We start from the raw sequence: 27,503 nt of genomic DNA, 5'->3' as shown, positions 1-27,503 counted from the left end.
AGAATGGAACAATCACAAGGATGTTTCAAGTGTGGCCCCTTTAATCACCTCGCCAAGAATTGCCCGAATGCCAATAGCAGCCCCTCCTGTTCAACTTCTGTTGCAACCTCCACGTATTCGAATAATCGAAAGTGACTAGTGGCATCGGCTGAGTCGGCAAATTCATCTTCCCAAAGCTCAGCCCAGGTTAAAACCAACCGAAATCTAGGAACACGGTAGAAGTTCTTCTAACCCCGCATTTGAATGCCCTAAATAATGTCTTAGGATTGCGGCGGAGACCCCCGCACTGGTAACTTTTCTGAAAGTGGAATTGAATAGTTAGCCCGTTACAGCTCTATTAGACTCTGGGAGTGTTTGTTCTATTATCTCGGCTGATTGGTATTCTAAATTAAAATCTGCCTGTGAATTTGCTGATTATTGTTCGTCTTCTGTTCAATGCGTTCCGGCTAACTCCTCTCCCTTATAAATTTTAGGGTTTATCTTCGCCAAAATTCGGATATCTAAATTTACTTGGAAAGTTAAATTGTTTTTGGCTAAGAACTTGTCTTTGCCGGTAATATTAGGAGCGGATTTCATGTCTTTTACTGGTCTAGTGCTCAACATTCAGAGCAAGTCGTGCACTTTCAAATTTGCCAAAAAATGTAAAATTCCCTTGCTTAAGTGTAGTTCTGCATCATGTTAATCTGTTTCGCCTACCCAGGATGAGATGTTGTTGGACAGTAGTATAATTGGATGGTTCTGCCGCCTCCTCCTCCTCGCGCGGCGCGGGAAATTTGAATTCTGGCGGGAAATTTGAATTCTGGCGGGAGATTTGAATTTTGGCGGGAGATTTGAATTTGTAAACAAAGCCACGTGCTTTTTGACAGCTGTCATCGACAACAACGCATCGCTAACCTCACTGCTGCCATCATGAAGGGCCCAAACCTCACTAGTGCCAACTTAACCTAACTAGAATGAGGTAAACAAAGCCAGGTGTTTTTTGACAGCCACGTGCTTTTTGACAGGCAACAACGCATCGCTAACCTCAGTACTGCCATCTTGACGGGCCTAATCCTCAGTAGTGCCAACTTAACCTAACTAGCGCGAGATAAACAAATCCACGTGCTTTTTGACAGCCACGTGCTTTTTGACAGATTTGTAAACAAAGCCACGTGCTTTTTGACAGACAACAACGCATCGCTAACCTCAGTACTGCCATCTTGACGGGCCTAAACCTCAGTAGTCCCAACTTAACCTAACTAGTGCGAGGTAAACAAAGCCACGTGTTTTTTTGACAGCCACGTGCTTTTTTTGACAGCTGTCATCCGCCATCTTTAAACCACAAAGCACTGTGCTGCCCTCTTAAGATGCAAAATTCGTCACCTGTCATCCGCAGTGCTGCCATCTTGACGGGTCTAAACCTTAGTGCTACCAACTTAACATAACTAGCTCGAGGTAAACAAAGCCACGTGTTTTTTGACAGCTGTCATCCGCCATCTTTAATCTATAGAGCACAGTGCTGCCCTCTTTAGCTACTTACCTTTGAAATGTGGTGGCGGATAATTTGAAAAATGCTTTTTGACAGCAGCCCTCTTTTTGCACCATGCTGCCCTCTTTAGCTAGATACCTGTGGTGGCAGGCAATTCCACATGACAGCAGCCATCTTTAAACAAGAGAGCACTGTGCTGCCATTTTAGCTAGATACCTTTGAAATGTGGTGGCGGCAAATTGAAAAATTTCACGTGCTCTTGTTTGGAAACAAGGCCACGTGCTTTTTTGACAGCTGTCATCCGCCATCTTTAATCAACAGAGGCCCGTGCTGCTATCATGCGGGCAATTTCGTCAGCTGTCATCCGCCATCTTTAATCCACAGAACACCGTGCTGCCCTCTTTATGGCTACTACCTTAAGCACGTAGTAGCGGGCAATTTGAAAAGTTCTGTTAGCTATCATCCGCCATCTTTAATCAAGAGAGCACCGTGCTGCCATCTTTAGCTAGATACCGTTGAAATGTGGTGGCGGCAAATTGAAAAATTTCACGTGCCCTTGTTTGGAAACAAACTCACGTGCTTTTTTGACAGCTACCATCCGCCATCTTTAATCAACAGAGCATAGTGCTGCCCTCTTTAGTTTGAAATGTGGTGGCGGCAAATTCCACGTGCTCTTGTTTGGAAACAAAGCCATGTGCAGCTGTCATCCGCCATCTTTAATCGAGAGAGCACCGTGCTGCCCTCTTTAGATGTAAATTCGTCACCTGTCATCCGCAGTACTGCCTTCTTTAGCTAGATACCTTTGAAATGTGGTGGTGGATAATTTAAAAAGAGAAATTCTACAGCAGCCCCCTCTCGACGCTAATTGCATAAGATGGCGGCTATACATGACTCCTTAAGTGTGCTTACGCAAGATGGCTGCTATACACAGGTTCTTATGAGACCCCCTTGGGATGCTTGCGCAAGATAGCGACTGCTCTTATGGGACGGCTTAAGTGTCCTTGCACAAGATGGCTTGAGACGCCCTAATGATGCTTGCGCAAGATGGCGGACACGAGATGGCGGCTATACACAACTCCTTATGAGACGCTTTAAGGGTGCTTGCGCAAGATGGTTGCTACTTTTAGCTTAGAGACTAACGTGTCGTGCTAGTTCGATTCATTAAATTTAGGGCTTAAATGCAAAATGTTAAATATATCGAAAACGGTGCAACGTAGAGCAAAACGGACAAAATTTTTCTGCCTAATACCTAGGTTCGCACTATGAGGAACAAGAAAACCATAGTCTAATGATGGGATCAACGGTTCGGTTCCTACTTAGGCCCTTTGACATTTGCTCTGTTTTAGCTTGTATTGAAGCGAGTCTTCGTAACATGATCAGGTCTAACTATGGCAGAGAGTATAACGTACCGTGCTGCTTCGATTCATTAAATTTGGAGGCTTAAATGCAAAATGTTAAATATCTCGAAAACGGAGCATCGTAGAGCAAAACGGACAAAATTTTTCCGCCTAATACGTAGGTTCGTAGTATCAGGAACAAGAAAAAACATAGTCTAATGATGAGATCAACGGTTCGGTTCTTACTTAGGCCCTTTGGCATTGGCAGCTATCTATTTCTACAAGATGGTGGCTGCTCTTATGAGACACAAGATGGCTTGAGACGTCCTAGGGATGCTTACGCAAGATGGCGGGCACAAAATGGTGACTATACATAGCTCCTTATGAGACAGCCTACGGGTACTCGCACAAGATGGCAGCTACTCTTATGAAGAAAGCTAGCTTAGAGGCTACTGCGCAAGATAACAGCTGCTGTTATGCATGTGGTGGAGGGCAATTTGAAATTCTATGTGCTTAATCAACAGAGCACCCTGCTACCCTCTTTAGCTGAAATGTGGTGGTGGATAATTTGAAAAATTCTTTGGACAGCTATCATCTTTAAACAATGGCGACTATACATAGGCTGTTAAGGCCTTATCATTCTCCTCTTCCTCCTCCTCCTCCTCCTCCTTCTCTACCTCCTCCTCCGCCTCTTATGTCAAGGCATAGCTTTATATCGAACAAGTTTAAACTTGCATCGCGAAGGCAAGCGTGTGCAGCGATAACATTATTATGCATGTTTAGACTTTCGAAACATAAGAAGAGTAGAATCAAACGCTGTACTCGATACGACATGTGATCAGAACATTGATTGATGCGTTCAGAAAACAAAATAAGTGATCAAGACTAGAATCGAACACTGTACTCAATACATCATGTGTTTAGAATATGTCAGGGGATACCCTTGTTCTAAGAAGATAAGATTGAAACATAACAAGACTAGAATAGAACACTGTAATCGATGTTGCTAACTTCAACATGTGATCAGAACATTGATTGATGTGTTCAGAACACAAAATAAGTGATCAAGACTAGAATCGAACACTGTACTCAATACAACATGTGTTTAGAACATGTTAGGGGGTACCCTTGTTCTAAGAAGATCAGAATGAAACATAACAAGACTAGAATCGAACACTGTAATCGATGTTGTTTACCTCAACATATGATCAGAACATTGTTTGATGTGTTGAGAGCAAAAGTACAATTTTGATGATTTGCTTAGTGTAAAATCAAAAACTATGGAAACACACTGTGCACATATCGCATAGCTAACTCGCTCAGTAAGCAATATTGCAAAACTACAACTTCAATGATTTGCCTAGTGTAAAAATCAAAAAACACACTGTACCCATACTGCGCAGCTAACTCGCTCGGTAAACGATATAGCCAAAGTATAACTTCAAATTACTTACCTTCCATCATTCGTCTTGTGTGAAAATCAGTCGAACAAGTTATCGCATAAACATGTAACATGAAATGTCAGTCAATCTGTTGGCATGGGTTACAAGCATGTAGCTTATGCGGGAAGTAAAATTAAATAGAACGCTAGTGCTATAAGAAATACTCTGCTTACATTTAAGTCCCTAGCTGTTGAACAAGTTATTACATAAATATGTAACATGAAATATCGGTTCGGAAACATATTGTTTCAAGGATGAAAGGACTCTTCCTCCTCCTTACCGCACATTCCTTGTAGGGCTAAGGGGCTAATGGGCTAAGGGGCTAATGGGCAAAAGGGCTAAAGGGCTAATGGGCTAAAGGGCTAAAGGGCTAAAGGAGCAACAACCTCATCGATCGCTATCAGCAGGTACGCTTGTACTTTGTTAAGTGTAGAAAATTAATCTTTATTTGTAAATGGTTTCATTGTTGTTTGGTAAACATAGCCACGTGCTTTCTTGACAGCTGTCTTCTTGACGAACCCTAACCTCACTTTGAAGGACAATAGAGCGTCGCTAACCTCACTGCTGCCATCTTTACGGCGGTAAACCTCAAGGCTGCCACCTTATGCATGTTATAGCGCGGAATTTATAATCCAACAACAGAACATTGCTAAACTCTCCGCTATCATCTTGAAAAGTTCAGTGTTACATATTTATGTAATAACTTGTTCAACAGCTAGGGACTTAAATGTAAGCAGAGTAGTTCTTATAGCACTAGCGTTCTGTTTAATTTTACTTCCCGCATAAGCTACATGCTTGTAACCCATGCCAACAGATTGACTGATATTTCATGTTACATGTTTATGCGATAACTTGTTCGACTGATTTTCACACAAGACGAATGATGGAAGGTAAGTAATTTGAAGTTATACTTTGGCTATATCGTTTACCGAGCGAGTTAGCTGCGCAGTATGGGTACAGTGTGTTTTTTGATTTTTACACTAGGCAAATCATTGAAGTTGTAGTTTTGCAATATTGCTTACTGAGCGAGTTAGCTATGCGATATGTGCACAGTGTGTTTCCATAGTTTTTGATTTTACACTAAGCAAATCATCAAAATTGTACTTTTGCTCTCAACACATCAAACAATGTTCTGATCATATGTTGAGGTAAACAACATCGATTACAGTGTTCGATTCTAGTCTTGTTATGTTTCATTCTGATCTTCTTAGAACAAGGGTACCCCCTAACATGTTCTAAACACATGTTGTATTGAGTACAGTGCTCGATTCTAGTCTTGATCACTTATTTTGTGTTCTGAACACATCAATCAATGTTCTGATCACATGTTGAAGTTAGCAACATCGATTACAGTGTTCTATTTTAGTCTTGTTATGTTTCAATCTTATCTTCTTAGAACAAGGGTATCCCCTGACATATTCTAAACACATGATGTATTGAGTACAGTGTTCGATTCTAGTCTTGATCACTTGTTTTGTTTTCTGAACGCATCAATCAATGTTCTGATCACATGTCGTATCGAGTACAGCGTTTGATTCTACTCTTCTTATGTTTCGAAAGTCTAAACATGCATAATAATGTTATCGCTGCACACGCTTGCCTTCGCGATGCAAGTTTAAACTTGTTCGATATAAAGCTATGCCTTGACATAAGAGGCGGAGGAGGAGGTAGAGAAGGAGGAGGAGGAGGAGCAGGAGGAGGAGGAGAATGATAAGGCCTTAACAGCCTATGTATAGTCGCCATTGTTTAAAGATGATAACTGTCAAAAGAATTTTTCAAATTATCCACCACCACATTTCAGCTAAAGAGGGTAGCAGGGTGCTCTGTTGATTAAGCACATAGAATTTCAAATTGCCCTCCACCACATGCATAACAGCAGCTGTTATCTTGCGCAGTAGCCTCTAAGCTAGCTTTCTTCATAAGAGTAGCTGCCATCTTGTGCGAGTACCCGTAGGCTGTCTCATAAGGAGCTATGTATAGTCACCATTTTGTGTCCGCCATCTTGCGTAAGCATCCCTAGGACGTCTCAAGCCATCTTGTGTCTCATAAGAGCAGCCACCATCTTGTAGAAATAGATAGCTGCCAATGCCAAAGGGCTTAAGTAAGAATCGAACCGTTGATCTCATCATTAGACTATGTTTTTTCTTGTTCCTGATACTACGAACCTACGTATTAGGCGGAAAAATTTCGTCCGTTTTGCTCTACGATGGACCGTTTTCGAGATATTTAACATTTTGCATTTAAGCCTCCAAATTTAATGAATCGAACCAGCACGGTACGTTATACTCTCTACCATAGTTAGACCTGATCATGTTACGAAGACTCGCTTCAATACAAGCTAAAACAGAGCAAATGTCAAAGGGCCTAAGTAGGAACCGAACCGTTGATCCCATCATTAGACTATGGTTTTCTTGTTCCTCATACTGCGAACCTAGGTATTAGGCAGAAAAATTTTGTCCGTTTTGCTCTACGGTGCACCGTTTTCGATATATTTAACATTTTGCATTTAAGCCCTAAATTTAATGAATTGAACTAGCACGACACGTTAGCCTCTAAGCTAGGAGTAGCAACCATCTTGCGCAAGCACCCTTAAAGCGTCTCATAAGGAGTTGTGTATAGCCGCCATCTTGTGTCCGCCATCTTGCGCAAGCATCCTTAGGGCGTCTCAAGCCATCTTGTGCAAGGACACTTAAGCCGTCCCATAAGAGCAGTCGCTATCTTGAGCAAGCATCCCTAGGGCATCTCATAAGGAGCTATGTATAACTGCCATCTTGCGCAAGCATCCCAAGGGGGTCTCATAAGAACCTGTGTATAGCAGCCATCTTGCGTAAGCACACTTAAGGAGTCATGTATAGCCGCCATCTTATGCAATTCGCGTCGAGAGGGGGCTGCTGTAGAATTTCTCTTTTTAAATTATCCACCACCACATTTCAAAGGTATCTAGCTAAAGAAGGCAGTACTGCGGATGACAGGTGACGAATTTACATCTAAAGAGGGCAGCACGGTGCTCTCTCGATTAAAGATGGCGGATGACAGCTGCACATGGCTTTGTTTCCAAACAAGAGCACGTGGAATTTGCCGCCACCACATTTCAAACTAAAGAGGGCAGCACTATGCTCTGTTGATTAAAGATGGCGGATGGTAGCTGTCAAAAAAGCACGTGAGTTTGTTTCCAAACAAGGGCACGTGAAATTTTTCAATTTGCCGCCACCACATTTCAACGGTATCTAGCTAAAGATGGCAGCACGGTGCTCTCTTGATTAAAGATGGCGGATGATAGCTAACAGAACTTTTCAAATTGCCCGCTACTACGTGCTTAAGGTAGTAGCCATAAAGAGGGCAGCACGGTGTTCTGTGGATTAAAGATGGCGGATGACAGCTGACGAAATTGCCCGCATGATAGCAGCACGGGCCTCTGTTGATTAAAGATGGCGGATGACAGCTGTCAAAAAAGCACGTGGCCTTGTTTCCAAACAAGAGCACGTGAAATTTTTCAATTTGCCGCCACCACATTTCAAAGGTATCTAGCTAAAATGGCAGCACAGTGCTCTCTTGTTTAAAGATGGCTGCTGTCATGTGGAATTGCCTGCCACCACAGGTATCTAGCTAAAGAGGGCAGCATGGTGCACAAAGAGGGCTGCTGTCAAAAAGCATTTTTCAAATTATCCGCCACCACATTTCAAAGGTAAGTAGCTAAAGAGGGCAGCACTGTGCTCTATAGATTAAAGATGGCGGATGACAGCTGTCAAAAAACACGTGGCTTTGTTTACCTCGAGCTAGTTATGTTAAGTTGGTAGCACTAAGGTTTAGACCCGTCAAGATGGCAGCACTGCGGATGACAGGTGACGAATTTTGCATCTAAAGAGGGCAGCACAGTGCTTTGTGGTTTAAAGATGGCGGATGACAGCTGTCAAAAAAAGCACGTGGCTGTCAAAAAAACACGTGGCTTTGTTTACCTCGCACTAGTTAGGTTAAGTTGGGACTACTGAGGTTTAGGCCCGTCAAGATGGCAGTACTGAGGTTAGCGATGCGTTGTTGTCTGTCAAAAAGCACGTGGCTTTGTTTACAAATCTGTCAAAAAGCACGTGGCTGTCAAAAAGCACGTGGATTTGTTTATCTCGCGCTAGTTAGGTTAAGTTGGCACTACTGAGGATTAGGCCCGTCAAGATGGCAGTACTGAGGTTAGCGATGCGTTGTTGCCTGTCAAAAAGCACGTGGCTGTCAAAAAACACCTGGCTTTGTTTACCTCATTCTAGTTAGGTTAAGTTGGCACTAGTGAGGTTTGGGCCCTTCATGATGGCAGCAGTGAGGTTAGCGATGCGTTGTTGTCGATGACAGCTGTCAAAAAGCACGTGGCTTTGTTTACAAATTCAAATCTCCAGCCAAAATTCAAATCTCCCGCCAGAATTCAAATTTCCCGCCAGAATTCAAATTTCCCGCGCCGCGCGAGGAGGAGGAGGCGGCAGAACCATCCAATTATACTACTTTGGACCTTAGACATCTACCTGAGGAGCAGGCTGAGATTATTCGTAAGTCGTGGCAATCGTTTCCGGATGTATTTTCCGATACTCTTGGTATTACTGACCTTATTGAATACAAGATTGAGGTTACAGATTCGATCCCAGTTAGATATCCTCCTTATTAGTTATCTCCTTCTAAAGTGAAGGCTCTCAAGGGGATCATCGATCAGATGCTAAAGGATGGTACTATTCGATCCTCTAAGTCAGCGTATTCATCGCCTATTTTCCTGGTTCCGAAACCTCAATGTGGCTTCAGGCCTGTGATTGACTATAGGGCTTTAAATCGGAAGGTGGTGTTACAGTCTGAGCCTCTTGCCGAACTTCACTCGTATTTTTCATGGTTTCGGAAAGCTAAGTTCTTCACCATGTTAGACCATAATCAGGCATACAATCATATCCCTCTAGCCGAAGAATCAAAATATCTAACAGCTTTTGCCACGGATTGGAACTTGTATGAGTACAACCGCGTGCCTTTCATGCTCTCCAAGGGGGCAGATGTGCTCACTAGACTGCTAGATAGGGTCTTTCCGACATCAAATTTTCGGAGACCTTTGAAGAACATCTAGATCACCTGAAAGAGGTCCTCAATCGCCTTCGTAAGGCAGGGTGAAGTTATGTCAATCTTAGGGCATATTGTGTCGCGATGGTGTTTCGATCAACCATTCTAGAACACAGGCCATCCGTGATTTCAAACCTCCTGAGGACATCAAAGGTATTGCTAGGTTCATCGGCATGGTGAATTTCTTCAGGAAACGTATTCACAACTTCGCTAACAGAGCGGCGCCCTTGAACGTAGGAAAGGCATCAAATTTGTGTGGGGGCCGTCTCAACAAGCCGCTTTTGAAGATATGAAATTAGCTCTTTGTAACGCCCCTGTACTTGCGATGCCTGATTTCTCGAAGAAATTCATCGTTCAAAGCGACGCCTCGTCGCCAGCCGTGGCCGCTGTGCTTCTTCAAGAAACTGAACTCGGAAGGCGACTCTTCGCGTATGCATCTAGGACACTATCGGCTCAGGAAGCCAAGTATTCTATCTATGAACTTGAGGGTTTGGCAGTTTTTTGCATTAGAGCAGTTCGGCCTCTATCTGGAACATGTTAAGTTCGATCTAGAAACTGATAACGAAGCCTTAAGTCGGGTCTTAGCTAGGCCGCGTCGTACGGGTCGAATAGCCCGATGGGATATCAGGATTTCTGACTTCTAGTTTGACGTTAGGCATATAAGAGGATCTGAAAATATTGTAGCGGATGGACTAAGCCGCATGTTTGCTAATGATGTGAAGACCTCCGAATTGGCAGATAGTTCATCTCTTTCCAATTCCATACCTTCTGTTGTAAATGCCATTCTAACTGATGCCACCATGTTGTTTAGGGGTATTGAAAAACGACGAGTTGTGTACTGAGGAGAAGAAACCTGGTCCATCTCACTGAAGCCCTTAAATTTATAACTCATGAATTGGGAAATTTATTGAAAATATTCGGATGTTCCTGATTATGTTCAAATTAATATATACTTGACTGAAAAAAAGAAATTATATATAGAATGTCCATTTTTTTAAGAAAAATCTAGAGCCACATTTTTGGGGTCTGCACCATTTTCAATTATTGATGTTATTTTAAGTACATTTTGCTATTTACGACATTTTTCAACTTTTTCACATTATTTAAAGACAGGTCCTGTTGTTACACAGAAAGGAAGCCTTTAATTATTTGATTGATAATTAGTGTTTCATTATTCTAAATAATAATTATTAGAAAGCATCTTACTTATTACTTTTAACCGTTTCCTGTACTGTCTAAATTTCTACTTGTTTTGTTTGCCCTTCATCAAGAAGTTTGGACTTTTTTCAACAGATGTCACTCCTAATAATTTATGTTCATGCACCCTGGTGCGAAGTGGAAGAACTTTGATTTGAAGAAGTTTTGTACTCGTAAGTTATTTCTTTACAAAATGATCTTCCTTCATTTTTGGGTTGACAATATTGATCTTTTCTTTCCGCCAGTTTTGAATTTAGCCAATCATTAATTTCTGTAATTAATTTTCCGCCTATCACAGGCTTCTTCCTCAATTCTGAGTGTCACTTTTGATGATAACAAATAAATCCCTGTGGGTGTGTCTTGATTATTCATGAAAAGTCTCGAAATTTCCCCGAGGATTTATGAACTGCGGATTTTTACGTCTCTTAGCCACTTGATCGTCATCTAACTAAGGGTGTGTGTGTCAAGCAGGAGGTGGGAGGCGCCTCTTTCATCAGGCAGCAGTTCTTCAGCAACTAACATCTTTATATCTTGCTAGCTCTTCAGCTTAACCCGAGGCGGAGATCCGAAATTTTAACTATGTAACCTACTTTTCTGAAAATGTAATTTCTGTCGGCTTATGTAATAACTTCATAAAATATTTAACTGTGAGTAGCGGATAGAGAGTGATGTACGCTCTCAAGCTCCCCTTCATATTGGTTTGAGGTGACTACGTTTTGTAACTGGTTTTCTTCCTTCCCGTAAAGTCTTATTTTATTCCTATACGAGTCACCTCCATAGTTGGGGAATAGCCCCTGTTTCATTGGACTAGTGTGCCTTAGGTTTTAAGAATGCATATTTAGAAGTGCAAGTACTCGTCTCCATTCAGTTCGCGTTTCGGGCCATTTTCTTAACCTGTTCTTTTCCGCAACGGCCAATAGGTACTCCTGTTTTAAATTTTGTAAGTTGTGCCTTATTGTGCCTTATTGGCGAGTGATGGTATTTTTCTAATATTGCCTTGAATAAGCTTGGAAAGCTGAGAGCACGCAGCTCTTTTTCATGTGTTGTAAAAGTGCCTCTGGGTGGCATAATATTGCCATTCTGGGAGCAAGTGCTCCAGGTATTAGGGAATTTCTGCCCTTTTGTCCATTTATGCTCCTCTGTAAAGTTTTGTGCTGGAAGCTCAAAAAAATTGTAAAAATATTGGCTTGTGTGTTAAAGTTTTGAAATCTTGGATTTTTCTAAGTCTTGTTTCTAAATTGCTATGTCATTGTTATATCCCTAAAGTTGTTAATTTTGTTGTTTTTCAAAATATAACCTTCAGTTAAGTTTTTAAAATTCCTTCCTTGCCATTGTATTTAGACTCATTTACCCCGGCACCTTCTTTCACCTCTGCGTTCCACGGGTAACCCCGTAACAATTATTATTATTATTATTATTATTATTATTATTATTATTATTATTATTATTATTACTTTATTATTATTATTATTAATATTATTATCATTATTATTTGCAGCTTTAATGAAATGGTCATCAAATTGTTCATTATGAAGTTATACTTCAGATCATTGCTGACCATAACCTTCAAACATGCATCTGGAAAGAACTGCCTAAGCTGCATGATGGTGAAAAAACGCTGCATTCATATTTTCGTAGCTTTTTGTAACAAATGTAGTAAATTTAGCTTTATTATTTTTTTATGTCTATATATATATATTGTGAACAGGGCAGTAATTTTTTTAAACCTCAATCAACCACCGCCGTGACACACATTCACCTTATTTAGGCAAATATAACACAGCACATGTTTGGAAAACAAAATACCTCTAGCCCCCTATAGTATCACTTTTGGAAATAAAGTTATTAAAGTTATTATGTAAATGGTTAGGTTTGCCATCCTTTATCAAGTTACTTAACTACAAGGAGAAGAATATGCAGTGTAGGGTTATGTGATAGAATTATTGACGTTAATGAATAACAATAGAGATAAATAAGGGTAAGGGTAAGGGTGTATTCTGCCTGAAGGCAGGTCCGAACCTCCGCAGAGGCGTGCCTGAGCCGGAGTTTACGTACGGTAGCGTGGCCAGTTCCTTTCCGCTCCTCCATTCCCTTACCCCCCACCAACAGCGCGTGGCAACCCATCCACTCCTTGACCACGCCCAATGTTGCTTAACTTCGGCGATCTCACGGGATCCGCTGTGTTAAATAAAGACTAATTATTATGTTATTGGTTTGCACCAAAAACCAAACACTTAATTACAGATGAGATTATTAAGGATAACAGTAGAAAACAAGCCATAATTGATTAATTTCGGAATGGAATCTAAGTCCGAATTAATTCATGGATTAAAATTACGCTGATTCGAATAATAAGTAAGATGCTTTCTAATACTTATTAATTAGAATAATGAAACACTAATAACCATTCAAATAATTAAAGGCTTCCTTTCTGTGTAACAACAGAACCTGTGTTTAAATAATATGAAATAGTTGAAAAATGTCGTAAATAGCAAAATGTTCTTAAAATAACATCCATAATTGAAAATGGTGCAGACTCCAAAAATGTGGTTCTAGATTTTTCTTATAAAAAAATATGGACATTCTATATATTAATTTATTTTTTCAGTCAAGTATATATTAATGTGAACATAATCAGGAACACCTCAATGTTGATTTTCTCCAATAGGAGAACAATTCAGTTATTATAACAGTGTCAATTGTAATTTCAGTTCAGGAGGACACAGTTTAAACCTTATTTGACTAAAATATTGTCACAACTTCCAATAATATTAGGATTATTTCTGATCCATTTGCTGTTAATTTGTTCATCGACGAGTTGTGTACTGAGGAGAAGAAATCTGGTCAATGTCACTGAAATCCTTAAATTTATAAACTCATGAATTGGGAATTTTATGGAAAATTTCAAAATAATGATAATTTCTTTATTAGCAATGAAAATACACCTATTATTTGTCATTTTACTCTTATTTAGCCGTTGGGCAAAGCCAAATACTGTAAAATGTCCCTATATAGTCACACGGACGTGGCATGTTCCCCTTATCGATAACGCTCATAGATGGTTGGTGGCTACCCATGTGGTCACTTCGCTTCCTCAACCTGGAGGAATATTAGTTAAATATTTAGCCACCCAATACCGGAACAACTGTGATAATAAGCATTCAAAGCACTTTTCTGATAAAAATTACAAACACAATACGGAGAACATTTAAGTTGAGCGTACAGTGAAAGGAAAGCGAAAGCCAAAATATAAGGGGTTTTGGCGCTCGAAATTTTTGGCTGATTACCTGGCAGTTGTGGCTGACCCTGAGTCGGAGACTGTGGAGGTTTGTTAAATTTACAGATAGGCCAAGCTCAATTTTTACATATATTTATGGTAATGTCGAAGATCAATTATATTGTAACCCTAGGTGTTGACATATTAAGTTATTATCAGGCTGTAATTAGACCGGAATGTAACCAGCTAATCCTGATGAAAAATAATTTCGGAAATATATATTATTTGAATAGTGATGAAAAACCTGAAATAGAAGACTCGGAATTCAAGCAAATGTCATCATGGGTAGAAATAATTGGCGACCCCGAATGGAATATAATCTCGTAGAATAATCGACGACATAATTCCATGAGGTGAAGAGATAGACATGCATCCATTTGATCTGATCAACGTTAATGTACAAGAAATTAATGGTTCAGAAAAGACAAGGAAAAATTGAAAAATCTTCACAATATATAACGTTTATAATTTGCATAAATCAAGACGTTACTCTTATTTCCTATGTAATTGTTACTGTTAAAAAAAATTTTTCTTCATCAGCAGTAGTATAATAGGGGGGTTCTGCCGCCTCTCTTCCCGCGGCGCGGGAAATTTGAATTCTGGCGGGACATTTGAATTTTGGCGGGAGATTTGAATTTTGGCGGGATATTTGAATTTGTAAACAAAGCCACGTGCATTTTGACAGCTGTCATCGACAATAACGCATCGCTAACCTCACTGCTGCCATCTTGACGGACCTAAACTTCAGTAGTGCCAACTTAACCTAACTAGCGTGAGGTAAACAAAGCCACGTGTTTTTTGACAGCCACGTGCTTTTTGACAGACAACAACGCATCGCTAACCTCAGTACTGCCATCTTGACGGGCCTAAACATTAGTGGTACAAACTGAACCTAACTAGCGCGTGGTAAACAAAGCCACGTGCTTTTTGACAGCCACGTGCATTTAAGACAGCTGTCATCCGCCACCTTTAAACCGCAGAGCACTGTGCTGCCCTCTTTAAATGTAAAATTCGTCACCTGTCATCGGCAGTGCTGCCATCTTGGCGGGCCTAAACCTTAGTGCTACCAACTTAACCTCATTAGCGTGAGATAAACAAATCCACGTGCAGCTGTCATCCGCCATCTTTAATCACCGTTCTGCCCTCTTTAGCTACTTACCTTTGAAATGTGTTACGTCAGAGCTGTCATCCGCCATCTTGCATCGCAAACCTCAGTGCTGCACTCTATGTAGTGGCGGCAAATACCACGTGCTCTTGTTTGGAAACAAAGCCACGTGCAGCTGTCATCCGCCATCTTTAATCCAGAGAGCACCGTGCTGCCCTCTTTAGCTACTTACCTTTGAAATGTGGTACGTCACAGCTGTCATCCGCCATCTTGCATCGCAAACCTCAGTGCTGCACTCTATGTAGTGACGGCAAATTCCACGTGCTCTTGTTTGGAAACAAACCTATGCGCTTTTTTGACAGCTATCATCCGCCATCTTTAATCCAGAGAGCACCGTGCTGCCCTCTGTGTGGTGGTGGTAAATTCTACACGCTTTACAAACCCATGTGCTTTTCTGACAGCTGTCAACCGCCAGAGAGCACCGTGCTGCCCTCTTTATGTCGGTGGCAAATTCTACGTGCTTTTTGACAGCTGTCATCCGCAAGAGAGCACCGTGCTGCCATCTTTAGCTAGATACCTGTGGTGGCGGAAAATTCCACGTGCTCTTGTTTAGTAAACAAAGCCACGTGCAGCTGTCGTCCGCCATCTTTAATCAATAGAGCACTGTGCTGCGGGTAATTTCGTCAGCTGTCATCCGCCATCTTTAATCTACAGAACACCGTGCTGCTCTCTGTAGTAGCGGGCAATTTGAAAAGTTCTGTTAGCTATCATCCGCCATCTTTAATCAAGAGAGCACCGTGCTGCCCTCTTTAGTTGAACTGTGGTGGCGGCAAATTCCACGTGCTCTTGTTTAGTAAACAAACTCCCGCCATCTTTAATCAACAGAGCACCGTGCTGCGGGCAATTTCGTCAGCTGTCATCCGCCATCTTTAATCTACAGAACACCGTGCTGCCCTCTTTATGGCTACTACCTTAAGCACGTAGTAGCGGACAATGTGAAAAGTTCTGTTAGCTATCATCCGCCACCTTTGAGCACCTTGCCCGCCTCTATGTGGTGGCGGCAAATTCCACGCGCTCTTGTTTGGAAACAAACTCACGTGCTTTTTTGACAGCTACCATCCGCCCTGCTCTCTGTAGTAGCGGGTAATTTGAAAAGTTCTGTTAGCTGTCATACGCCATCTTTGAGCACCGTGCTGCTATCTCTGTGGTGGCGGCAAATTCTACGTGCTTTACAAACTCACGCGCAGCTGTCATCCGCCATCTTACATCGCAAACCTCAGTGCTACACTCTTTAGTTGAAAAATGGTGGCGGATAATTTAAAAAGAAAAATTCTACAGCAGCCATCTCTCGACGCTAATTGCACAAGATGGTGGCTATACATGACTCCTTAAAGGTTCTTATGCAAGATGATCGCTATACATAGACGCCCTTGGGATGCTTACGCAAGATGGCGGTTATACAAGGCTCCTTATGAGACACCCTAGGGATGCTTGCGCGAGATGATGGTTGCTCTTATGAGGCAGCTTAAGGATCCTTGGCTAGAGACGCCCTAAGGATGCTTGCGCAAGATGGCGCACGCAAGATGGCGGCTATACATAGCTCCTTATGAGACAGCCAGTACTCGATACAACATTTGATCAGAACATTGATTGATGTGTTCAGAACACAAAATAAGTAGAATCGAACACTGTACTCGATGTCGTTAACTTCAACATGTGATTAAAACATTGTCTGGTGTGTTCAGAACACTACATAAGTAGAATCGAACGCTGTGCAACATGTTATGGGATACCTTTGTTCTAAGAAGATCAGATTGAAACATAACAAGACTAGAATTGAACACTGCACTCGATGTCGTTACATGTGATCAGAACAATGATTGATGTGTTCAGATCACTAAACAAGTAGAATCGAACGCTGTACAACATGTTAGGGGATACCTTTGTTCTAAGAAGATCAGCTTGAAACATAACAAGACTAGAATTGAACACTGCACTCGATGTCGTTACATGTGATCAGAACAATGATTGATGTGTTCAGATCACTAAACAAGTAGAACCGAACACTGTACAACATGTTAGGGGATAACTTTGTTCTAAGAAGATCAGATTGAAACATAACAAGACTAGAATTGAACACAGCACTCGATACAACATGTAATCAGAACATTGATTGATGTGTTCAGATCACTAAACAAGTAGAACCGAACACTGTACAACATGTTAGGGGATACCTTTGTTCTAAGAAGATCAGATTGAAACATAACAAGACTAGAATTGGACACTGCACTCGATGTCGTTACATGTTATCAGAACAATGATTGATGTGTTCAGATCACTAAACAAGTAGAACCGAACACTGTACAACATGTTAGGGGATACCTTTGTTCTAAGAAGATCAGATTGAAACATAACAAGACTAGAATTGAACACTGCACTCGATACAACATGTAATCAGAACATTGATTGATGTGTTCAGATCACTAAACAAGTAGAACCGAACACTGTACAACATGTTAGGGGATACCTTTGTTCTAAGAAGATCAGATTGAAACTAACAAGACTAGAATCGAACACTGCACTCGATGTCGTTAACCTTAACATGTGATCCGATACAACATGTTAGGGGATACCTTTGTTCTAAGAAAATTAGATTGAAACATAGCAAGGCTAGAATAGAACACTGTAAGAACATTGTTTGATGTGTTCAGTACAACTTCAATGATTTACCTAGTGTAAAACACACACTGTGCACATATCGCATAGCTATCTCGCCTAGTATAAAAATAAAAAAACACACTGTGCACATATCGCATAGCTAACACTTCAAATGATTTGCTTAGTACGAAAATAAAAAAATCTATACCGCGTAGCTAACTCGTTCATCGCACTGCTAAGACGCTTAGTATTTGCAAATACACTCATACGAAAATCAAGAAAGCACACTGCGTAGTCAACTCGCTCGGCTCACTCGCTTAGTATTTGCAACACACACGGATAAGAATGTTCCGAGAAACTTACATGTTTTTTAAGGGGGGTGAAAGATCATAAATTATATGTACACATGTTGTCTCCTCCAAGTTGTAAGATGAAATAGACGCAGTACTGCGAGTTTCCGGTCTAGCTGGCGAACGGAAGTAGCATGATATCTCAGCAAAGGAAAATACGCGTGAGCTTCCAAGTCAGACACAATGATGGATACCGCGATTGAAATCCTGGCAACCTATGCCGTCGGGAAGGGCATCCGGCGAGCATCTTGCTGTAAATCCCAGATTCTCATGTTAGAAAGAACAACTTGTTTTAAAACATTCTTAATCCCAGTTCTTTGACGTCAGGAAGGGCAACCGGTCGAAAACAATAGTGTATGATGTAAGAGGCTAGATACTGCCAGTTTTGCGTCAGGAAGGGCAACTCAACAAATTCTTGCGATTTAACATCTTAGTTTTGCGTCAGGAAGGGCATCCGGCTGTAAAACAATAGTTCGTGATACAGCGATTTACAATCTAAGAAGAGCATCTAGCTGTAAATCCCCGATTCTCGTGTTAGAAGTTGAAAAACAGATTCTTAATCCGAGTTCTTTGACGTCTGGAAGGTCAACCGGTCGAAAACAATATTGTATGATGTAAGAGGCTAGGTACTGCTAGTTTTGCATCAGGAAGGGCAACTCAACAAATTCTAGCGATTTAAAAACTTCGTTTTGCGTCAGGAAGGGCATCCGGCTGTAGTGATACAGCGATTTAAAATCTAAGAAGAGCATCTAGCTGTAAAACCCCGATTCTCGTGTTAGAAGTTGTAAAACAGATTCTTAATCCGAGTTCTTTGACGTCAGGAAGGGTAACCGGTCGAAAACAATTATCGAACACTCATCGCGAAGGCAAGAGTGTGCAGCGATATGCATGTTTAGACTTGCGGATTACGAAAGAAACATAACAAGACTTGAGTCTTAAAACAAATTCTTGCGATTTAAAATCTTAGTTTTGTGTCAGGAAGGGCATCCGGCTGTAAAACAGTAGTTCATGATACAGCGATTTAAAATCTAAGAAGAGCATCTATCTGTAAATCCCCGATTCTCAAGTTGAAAAACAGATCCTTAATGCGAGTTCTTTGACGTCAGGAAGGGCAACCGGTTGAAAACAATACTGTATGATGTAAGAGGCTAGATACTGCTAGTTTTGCGTCAGGAAGGGCAACTAGTCTTAAAACAAATTCTTGCGATTTAAAATCTTAGTTCTGCGTCAGGAAGGGCATCCGGCTGTAAAACAATAGTTCACTATACAGCGATTTAAAATCTAAGAAGTGCATCTGGCTGTAAAACCCCGATTCTCAAGTTGTAAAACAGATTCTTAATCCGAGTTCTTTGACGTCAGAAGGGCAACCGGTCGAAAACAATAGTGTATGATGTAAGAGGCTAGATACTACCAATTTTGCGTCAGGAAGGGCGACTCAACAAAATCTTCTGATTTAAAATCTTAGTTTTGCGTCAGGAAGGGCATCCGGCTGTAAAAAAATAGTTCGTGATACAGCGATTTACAATCTAAGAAGTGCATCTAGCTGTAAATCCCCGATTCTCAAGTTGAAAAACAGATTCTTAATCCGAGTTCTTTGACGTCAGGAAGGGCAACCGGTCGAAAACAATAGTGTATGATGTAAGAGGCTAGATACTACCAATTTTGCGTCAGGAAGGGCGACTCAACAAAATCTTCTGATTTAAAATCTTAGTTCTGCGTCAGGAAGGGCATCCGGTTGTAAAACAATAGTTCGTGATACAGCGATTTAAAATCTAAGAAGAGAATCTAGCTGTAAATCCCCGATTCTCGTGTTAGAAGTTGTAAAACAGATTCTTAATCCGAGTTCTTTGACGTCAGGAAGGGCAACCGGTTGAAAACAATTATCGAACACGCATCGCGAAGGCAAGAGTGTGCAGCGATATGCATGTTTAGACTTGCGGATTACGAAAGAAACATAACAAGACTTGAGTCTTAAAACAAATTCTTGCGATTTAAAATCTTAGTTTTGTGTCAGGAAGGGCATCCGGCTGTGAAACAATAGTTCGTGATACAGCGATTTAAAATCTAAGAAGAGCATCTAGCTGTAAATCCCCGATTCTCGTGTTAGAAGTTGTAAATCAGATTCTTAATCCGAGTTCTTTGACGTCAGGAAGGGCAACCGGTTGAAAACTATAGTGTATGATGTAAGAGGCTAGATACTGCCAGTTTTGCGTCAGGAAGGGCAACTCAACAAATTCTTGCGATTTAAACTCTGTAAAACTAAATTTTAACCCCAAGAGAATCGAACCCGAGACTACCGGGTGAGAGGCATGCACACTAAACTAAACTGTAGGCTATGGGTTTGTTCTACAGTCTCTGAAGTTGTATCAGCGCAGTCATTCTGAGCGAGTCGCGGAATGCATGTGTTAGCTGAAATTGTACACGTATCTTCCGGCTGTAGTAGTAACCTTGAACGAAGACACGGTGTGCTGATAAGCGAGTTGTAAATCACGAACGTCTTCTTAGCTGAGTAGCATTCAGCCCATGTAAGCTCTTAACATATTATGATTGTACGGAGAGGTTAAAACACAGTACCTATTAAGATTGTAAAATATTCTGTTCTGTAAAACTGATATAGTCCTCCTCTGTGGTGTAGTAGTTAGTGTGATTAGCTGCTACCCCCGGAGGTCCGAGTTCGATTCTAGCCTAGTCCTACCGAAGAAGCCTGCACAAGGCTTATTACCTCCATCCGACAGATGAATCACCATCAACGTCTTGTACTCAAAAATCATTTTCGAAGGAGCCTGCACAAGATTTAACGCCCCCATTAACAACCCTTACATAATGCTGGCTTTTTTGCACACCCCGCCTCTATGATCATACACCATAGTTTTACGACCGGTTACCCTTCCTGACTAGGATTTTAAATCGATAACTAGATATCCCGGTACCGGAACATAGCCTACTCCTACCGAAGAAGCCTGTACACAGCTTAACGCCTCCATCCGACAAATGAATCACCCTCAAACACTCTTCAATCATTCTCACTACTTCGGAAGATAGCGGGTTCGAACTAGAAGCCGTAAAATATAGCAAATGCTAGGCGAGGGGCCTGCGCGATCGTCATAACATGATCTAGCTAGATGCCCTTCCCGACGGCATAAGTTGCCAGGATTTGAAACGCGGTATCCATCATTGTGTCTGACTTGGAAGCTCACGCGTATTTTCCTTTGCTGAGATATCATGCTACTTCCGTTCGCCAGCTAGAGCGGAAACTCGCAGTACTGCGTCTATTTCATCTTACAACTTGGAGGAGACAACATGTGTACATATAATTTATGATCTTTCACCCCCAATATTTTTTTAACATGTAAGTATATCGGAACATTCTTATCCGTGTTTGTATTAGTGTTGCAATTACTAAGCGAGTGAGCCGAGCGAGTTGGCTACGCAGTGTGCTTTCTTGATTTTCGTATGAGTGTATTTGCAATTACTAAGCGTCTTAGCAGTGCGATGAACGAGTTAGCTACGCGGTATAATTTTTTTTATTTTCGTACTAAGCAAATCATTTGAAGTGTTAGCTATGCGATATGTGCACAGTGTGTTTTTTTTATTTTTATACTAGGCGAGATAGCTATGCGATATGTGCACAGTGTGTGTTTTACACTAGGTAAATCATTGAAGTTGTACTGAACACATCAAACAATGTTCTTACAGTGTTCTATTCTAGCCTTGCTATGTTTCAATCTAATTTTCTTAGAACAAAGATATCCCCTAACATGTTGTATCGGATCACATGTTAAGGTTAACGACATCGAGTGCAGTGTTCGATTCTAGTCTTGTTAGTTTCAATCTAATTTTCTTAGAACAAAGGTATCCCCTAACATGTTGTACAGTGTTCGGTTCTACTTGTTTAGTGATCTGAACACATCAATCAATGTTCTGATTACATGTTGTATCGAGTGCAGTGTTCAATTCTAGTCTTGTTATGTTTCAATCTGATCTTCTTAGAACAAAGGTATCCCCTAACATGTTGTACAGTGTTCGGTTCTACTTGTTTAGTGATCTGAACACAGCAATCAATGTTCTGATTACATGTTGTATCGAGTGCAGTGTTCAATTCTAGTCTTGTTAGTTTCAATCTAAACAAAGGTATCCCTTAACATGTTGTACAGTGTTCGGTTCTTAGGATAAAGGTATCCCCTAACATGTTGTATCGGATCACATGTAACGACATCGAGTGCAGTGTTCGATTCTAGTCTTGTTAGATTCAATCTAAACAAAGGTATCCCTTAACATGTTGTACAGTGTTCGGTTCTTAGGACAAAGGTATCCCCTAACATGTTGTATCGGATCACATGTAACGACATCGAGTGCAGTGTTCGATTCTAGTCTTGTTAGTTTCAATCTAAACAAAGGTATCCCCTAACATGTTGTACAGTGTTCGGTTCTTAGGACAAAGGTATCCCCTAACCTGTTGTATCGGATCACATGTTAAGGTTAACGACATCGAGTGCAGTGTTCGATTCTAGTCTTGTTAGTTTCAATCTAAACAAAGGTATCCCCTAACATGTTGTACAGTGTTCGGTTCTTAGGACAAAGGTATCCCCTAACCTGTTGTATCGGATCACATGTTAAGGTTAACGACATCGAGTGCAGTGTTCGATTCTAGTCTTGTTAATTTCAATCTGATTTTCTTAGAACAAAGGTATCCCCTAACATGTTGTACAGTGTTCGGTTCTACTTGTTTAGTGATCTGAACACATCAATCAATGTTCTGATCACATGTAACGACATCGAGTGCTGTGTTCAATTCTAGTCTTGTTATGTTTCAATCTGATCTTCTTAGAACAAAGGTATCCCCTAACATGTTGTACAGTGTTCGGTTCTACTTGTTTAGTGATCTGAACACATCAATCAATGTTCTGATTACATGTTGTATCGAGTGCTGTGTTCAATTCTAGTCTTGTTATGTTTCAATCTGATCTTCTTAGAACAAAGGTATCCCCTAACATGTTGTACAGTGTTCGGTTCTACTTGTTTAGTGATCTGCACACATCAATCATTGTTCTGATCACATGTAACGACATCGAGTGCAGTGTTCAATTCTAGTCTTGTTATGTTTCAAGCTGATCTTCTTAGAACAAAGGTATCCCCTAACATGTTGTACAGCGTTCGATTCTACTTGTTTAGTGATCTGAACACATCAATCATTGTTCTGATCACATGTAACGACATCGAGTGCAGTGTTCAATTCTAGTCTTGTTATGTTTCAATCTGATCTTCTTAGAACAAAGGTATCCCCTAACATGTTGCACAGCGTTCGATTCTACTTATGTAGTGTTCTGAACACACCAGACAATGTTTTATTCACATGTTGAAGTTAACGACATCGAGTACAGTGTTCGATTCTACTTATTTTGTGTTCTGAACACATCAATCAATGTTCTGATCACATGTTGTATCGAGTACTGGCTGTCTCATAAGGAGCTATGTATAGCCGCCATCTTGCGTGCGCCATCTTGCGCAAGCATCCTTAGGGCGTCTCTAGCCAAGGATCCTTAAGCCGCCTCATAAGAGCAACCACCATCTCGCGCAAGCATCCCTAGGGTGTCCCATAAGGAGCCTTGTATAACCGCCATCTTGCGTAAGCATCCCAAGGGCGTCTATGTATAGCGATTATCTTGCATAAGAACCTTTAAGGAGTCATGTATAGCCACCATCTTGTGCAATTAGCGTCGAGAGATGGCTGCTGTAGAATTTTTCTTTTTAATTTATCCGCCACCATTTTTCAACTAAAGAGTGTAGCACTGAGGTTTGCGATGTAAGATGGCGGATAACAGCTGCGCGTGAGTTTGTAAAGCACGTGGAATTTGCCGCCACCACATAGATAGCAGCACGGTGCTCAAAGATGGCGTTGACAGCTAACAGAACTTTTCAAATTATCCGCTACTACAGAGAGCAGGGCGGATGGTAGCTGTCAAAAAAGCACGCGAGTTTGTTTCCAAACAAGAGCGCGTGGAATTTGCCGCCACCACATAGAGGGCAGCAAGGTGCTCAAAGATGGCCGATGATAGCTAACAGAACTTTTCACATTGTCCGCTACTACGTGCTTAAGATAGTAGCCATAAAGAGGGCAGCACGGTGTTCTGTAGATTAAAGATGGCGGATGACAGCTGACGAAATTGCCCGCAGCACGGTGCTCTGTTGATTAAAGATGGCGGATGATAGCTAACAGAACTTTTCAAATTGCCCGCTACTACAGAGAGCAGCACGGTGTTCTGTAGATTAAAGATGGCGGATGACAGCTGACGAAATTACCCGCAGCACAGTGCTCTATTGATTAAAGATGGCGGACGACAGCTGCACGTGGCTTTGTTTACTAAACAAGAGCACGTAGAATTTGCCGCCACCACAGGTATCTACCTAAAGATGGCAGCACGGTGCTCTCTTGCGGATGACAGCTGTCAAAAGGCACGTAGAATTTGCCACCGGCATAAAGAGGGCAGCGCGGTGCTCTCTGGCTGTTGACAGCTGTCAGAAAAGCACATGGGTTTGTAAAGCGTGTAGAATTTACCACCACCACAGAGAGGGCAGCACGGTGCTCTCTGGATTAAAGATGGCGGATGGTAGCTGACAAAAAAGCGCATAGGTTTGTTTCCAAACAAGAGCACGTGGAATTTGCCGTCACTACATAGAGTGCAGCACTGATTTTTGCGATGCAAGATGGCGGATGACAGCTGTGACGTACCACATTTCAAAGGTAAGTAGCTAAAGAGGGCAGCACGGTGCTCTCTGGATTAAAGATGGCGGATGACAGCTGCACGTGGCTTTGTTTCCAAACAAGAGCACGTGGAATTTGCCGCCACTACATAGAGTGCAGCACTGAGGTATGCGATGCAAGATGGCTGATGACAGCTGTGACGTACCACATTTCAAAGGTAAGTAGCTAAAGAGGGCAGAACGGTGATTAAAGATGGCGGATGACAGCTGCACGTGGATTTGTTTATCTCACGCTAATGAGGTTAAGTTGGTAGCACTAAGGTTTAGGCCCGCCAAGATGACAGCACTGCCGATGACAGGTGACGAATTTTACATCTAAAGAGGGCAGCACAGTGCTCTGTGGTTTAAAGATGGCGGATGACTGCTGTCAAAAAAGTACGTGGCTGTCAAAAAGCACGTGGCTTTTTTTACCACACGCTAGTTAGGTTAAGTTGGTACCACTAAGGTTTAGGCCCGTCAAGATGGCAGTACTGAGGTTAGCGATGCGTTGTTGTCTGTCATAAAGCACGTGGCTGTCGAAAAACACGTGGCTTTGTTTACCTCGCACTAGTTAGGTTAAGTGACAGCTGTCAAAAAAGCACGTGGCTGTTAAAAAGCACGTGGCTATGTTTACCTCGCGCTAGTTAGGTTAAGTTGGCACTACTGAGGTTTAGGCCCTCAAGATGGCAGTACTGAGGTTAGCGATGCGTTGTTGTCTGTCAAAACGCACGTGGCTGTCAAAAAACACGTGGCTTTGTTTACCTCACGCTAGTTAGGTTAAGTTGGCACTACAGAGGTTTAGGCCCGTCAAGATGGCAGCAGTGAGGTTAGCGATGCGTTGTTGTCGATGACAGCTGTCAAAAAACACGTGGCTTTGTTTACAAATTCAAATCTCCCGCCAAAATTCAAATCTCCCTCCAAAATTCAAATTTCCCGCCAGAATTCAAATTTCCCGCGCCGCGGGAGGTGGAGGAGGCGGCAGAACCCCCCTATTATACTACTATCAGCAAAATTTTAATATCAGAATACCCCCTTTTTTATGAATTTCGTGCAGAGAAATTAGTGTACGACTTACCTCAGGCATATTCATATCGTCGATGAAGTAGATTAGGTACTTCTTTCCTGTAGGTCCATAATTTCTTCCAGATTTCTTCTCCAACGGTTTCTCCATCATTTTCTGGAGCATTTCTGAAATAAATATTTACATTTACAGCATTCTAAACGGACAAACTCTGGTTGACCTCAACACACGGAAAGTCAAATGTAAACAAGTTTATTACGGGGAATGAAGAGCATAATGGAAGTAACGTAAGTGAATGATGGAAATTAAACTGATCAGGTAATCATGAAAGTATGGCATAATCTGGTGAATAAACAGTTTACAGAACACACAGCTTCTGGACTTGGTTGGTGAGGCACATGAGAAGGCGCTTGTAAATCTTTGTATGCTTCACACTTCTAGACGTGCAACAAGTAGCTCGCATAAGTATACGAAATCCGCAGATACAGATTCACAGAAAACTGAGTGGCCTCAGAGAATGCAGCGAATTATTATAGGTTTCACCATCCGTCCGATGAAAGAGGAGGCGTACGCGGTGAGGGAACAACGCTACACTTTGTAACCAAGGATGAACTTCGGAATCTCCACTTTATGTATATTCGTAATACACATTAAACAACGAAAAAATTTCTGAAATACTCTGAACGCTGATAACTGATGTTCTGCAGCTTCTTCCACCGTCAGCTATTGACAGGCTTAACCTCACTTGAGGTCATAATCAACATTGGCTACCAGTGCAAGGTTAAGAAGAGTGGGAGAGCATTTCAAATGACATTTTTTAAATTCTGTCTCCAAAAATTATCTGGAATCTGCTGAATGAAATGGTGCAAAATTTGTTATGATGCGCTACAAGTAAACAATATTAAAAATATCATGGAATATTAACGCCCAGGTGAGATTATTTTACAGTCTGTTTTACGTTGCTGTTGTGGAAATAAGAAACCTTGGAAAACCGTCTTCAGGGCTGCCGACTGTCGGGTTCGAACCCATTATGCACCGGATGCAAGCTCAGACCTGCGAGCCCCTAACCGCAAGGCTAACTCGCCCGGTGAGAAATTTTACAACATCAGGAACTTCTTTTCGAAGTTATCTATTTCTGTTACCGTTTGATCTAGATGGATGCGAATCTCACTAATCTGTTCCAGAATTATGTGTGAAGAAGTTGCCGTCATTACTATAACAAACACTCAGACTATATTGACTATGCACCAGGCTGTTTTTAGATTCTGACATGGGTAAATGCGTCAGTGAACGTTTTACCTTTAACTCAGTTTCTGAAAATTGACCTTTTTTCACATGTCTGGCCTGTTATCTTATATAGTACACAAGCCAGGGAGACACATTTTTCAGAGAGTTATGTTATTTCATATTTCAGCTGCTCAACTAGAAAAAGGTATTTTCCTTGATTGGTTTCTAATTTAGAGCAAGTATTAGTGACATTATTTTGCTAAAATATGGAACATAACCCTAAATACACAACGGTTCACTCAACTCACTTCATTGTAGTCAATACCTAAGAAAATATTGTAATTATCACTGGTAATAGTTCCTGCTATATTAGGATATTTACATTTTCAAGATAGGGCTTCCCGCATTTCTTAAACTCAAAGGCTTGAATACCCCATGCTTAAAATTATGGGCACTACCTCAGCGACCCACGTTCGACATCCGGGCTAACAGCCTAGCACCCGTGTGGCCACCTCCACCGATGAAATATGCTGAGTAAGAGTGCAAGCTTAACCACACATTATATCATAGCTTGGATTCGTCTCAAGACTTAAACTTATTG

The 27,503-nt window shown here is 41.4% G+C and overlaps 1 protein-coding gene across 1 annotated transcript in view; it reads right to left on the bottom strand.

Annotated features, from left to right (window-relative positions):
• The window catches only part of LOC136863901 (dynein beta chain, ciliary-like), a 5,220,903-nt gene that overhangs the window by 2,405,866 nt on the left and 2,787,534 nt on the right, over positions 1 to 27,503 (bottom strand). Inside the window, exon 48 of the mRNA XM_068226514.1 lies at positions 25,730 to 25,842. Within this exon, the coding sequence (XP_068082615.1) occupies positions 25,730 to 25,842 (113 nt within the window). The remainder of the gene's footprint in view (positions 1 to 25,729; positions 25,843 to 27,503) is intronic.

This window comes from Anabrus simplex, chromosome 2 (genome assembly GCF_040414725.1).
Source record: "Anabrus simplex isolate iqAnaSimp1 chromosome 2, ASM4041472v1, whole genome shotgun sequence".
Lineage (NCBI taxonomy): Eukaryota > Metazoa > Arthropoda > Insecta > Orthoptera > Tettigoniidae > Anabrus > Anabrus simplex.
The sequence above is the reverse complement of the archived record's forward strand: the minus strand, read 5'-3'. Positions and strand labels throughout refer to the sequence as shown.